General features: G+C 57.4%; 1 protein-coding gene across 1 annotated transcript in view; it reads left to right on the top strand.

Moving 5' to 3' along the window:
• Positions 1-566, top strand: part of ABHD11 (abhydrolase domain containing 11) — a gene marked incomplete at its 5' end in the record, with an annotated part of 1005 nt that extends 439 nt beyond the window's left edge. Inside the window, 2 exons of the mRNA XM_009875648.1 lie at positions 21-193; positions 428-566. Coding sequence (XP_009873950.1) covers positions 21-193; positions 428-566 — 312 coding nt within the window. The remainder of the gene's footprint in view (positions 1-20; positions 194-427) is intronic.
• Positions 567-1602: the final 1036 nt, after the last annotated feature.

Raw genomic sequence — 1602 nt, 5'->3', positions numbered from 1 at the left:
TGTGGTGGCAGCTCCCGCAGCTGAGGCAGTTCCTCCTCACCAACCTGGTGGAGGTGGAGGGCCGCTACGTCTGGCGAGTGAACCTGGAGGCTATTTCCCACCACTTGGCAGATATCATGAATTTCCCTGTCTTCCACAAGCCATATCCTGGCCCTGCACTCTTCTTGGCAGGATCCAAGTCACCCTATATCAGGTAGGACTGGAGAAAAGCATTCTGAAATCTGTGGCTTGACCCCTTGTGCTTTTCTGCAGCTGCTGAGGAACCCCCCAAGATGAGGAAGGCCCTGAAAAGCGAGGAACAACCTGGGGGCTACCCTGAGCATTCCCAGCAGGGAAGGGGATGCGGACAGACCTGGGATTCCCCCCTGCCTGGGTGGGAAAACACCAGGATGGACCTCTGACCATGGTGTGTTCCCTTGTCTTGCAGCTCCAAAGACTACCCGGAGATCCAGCGCCTCTTCCCCAAGGCAGATATTCAGTACATCGAAGGTGCAGGCCACATAGTTCATCAGGATAAATTTGAAGAATTCGTCACTGCTGTCCTCAGGTTCCTGCCACCACCGTAGCACTGCGGACCAAGGTTTCTACAAGCACTGCATGGGACCTGAGGACCTCCAGGCAGCGATGTGCAGCTCTGTGAGGAGGGGCTCAGCCAGCTACCCATGTTGCGGTCCGGTCCCGCCTGCAAGGCCTTCTCCCACCCCGAGTCAGCGGGAGCTGAAGCGGAGAGGCACCTCCATCCTGCTGAGGTCTCCTGCCACCTTGCAGGGACGTGGGGTGACACTGGCCGAAGACATTGCCCTTCTTGCACAGCCTTCTGGCTGCACTGGAGTGTCTCGGACGCTAGGAGGAGGCAGGAGAGCCCTCTTGTTCTTCTGCTGCCAGACCACCTGGTTGTGGATCTGGCTGTGACTGTGCAGAATGTGCAATAAAGCTGAATCCACGCCAAGATGGAAAATGGTTTGGAGCACAGTAACAGTAATGTGCTGAGCTGTGGGAGTGGTGCGTGTAGGACACAGCTTTGAGGAGCTTTCATGGCTCCCAGGAGGAATCTCATCCTTCCTCCACCCCAGGGACAGTGGGAGGATTGGCGAACGGGGGAAGCTGCCAGCTGAGTAAGGAGATGCTGTGAGCCTGCCAAGGGTTAGGCATGGAAATCCCTCTGGAGTGCAGACACAGGCTGCCCAGCCTGGCCTGAAGGTGGATGTCCCCCTCCTTCCTGCGCTCCCTTTGATTTCTCAACTCCTGCCTACTCAGCGTCCCCAAGAGGACAATGTAACAGCAGCTACTGCCAGCTGTGACGACCATCCACCCACTGCAGGCCAAAGGCTGAGGAGCAGTGCCGTCTGTTGTGAAAATCCCTTTATTAGATGATGGGTAAAGCCAGAAGCAGCCCTGGGGGTGATGGATTGTCTCTGCTGTAATTGAGGACAGGCTCTGTCTGGAGCACGGCCCCATCAGCACCTGGAGACCTCACACCATGGTTTCAGGGGCTCCACCACGCACTCTGGGTGCTTCCTCTTCTCCCTGTCTGGTCATCCCTTCCCCATCACCCCTCTGGCTGCTCCGCCTCCCCTGGGCGCTGTCTCCTTCCCTCTTGTC

The sequence above is a fragment of the Apaloderma vittatum genome, unplaced genomic scaffold (assembly GCF_000703405.1).
Source record: "Apaloderma vittatum isolate BGI_N311 unplaced genomic scaffold, ASM70340v1 scaffold24938, whole genome shotgun sequence".
NCBI lineage: Eukaryota > Metazoa > Chordata > Aves > Trogoniformes > Trogonidae > Apaloderma > Apaloderma vittatum.
This window is presented reverse-complemented; position numbering and strand designations above follow the sequence as displayed.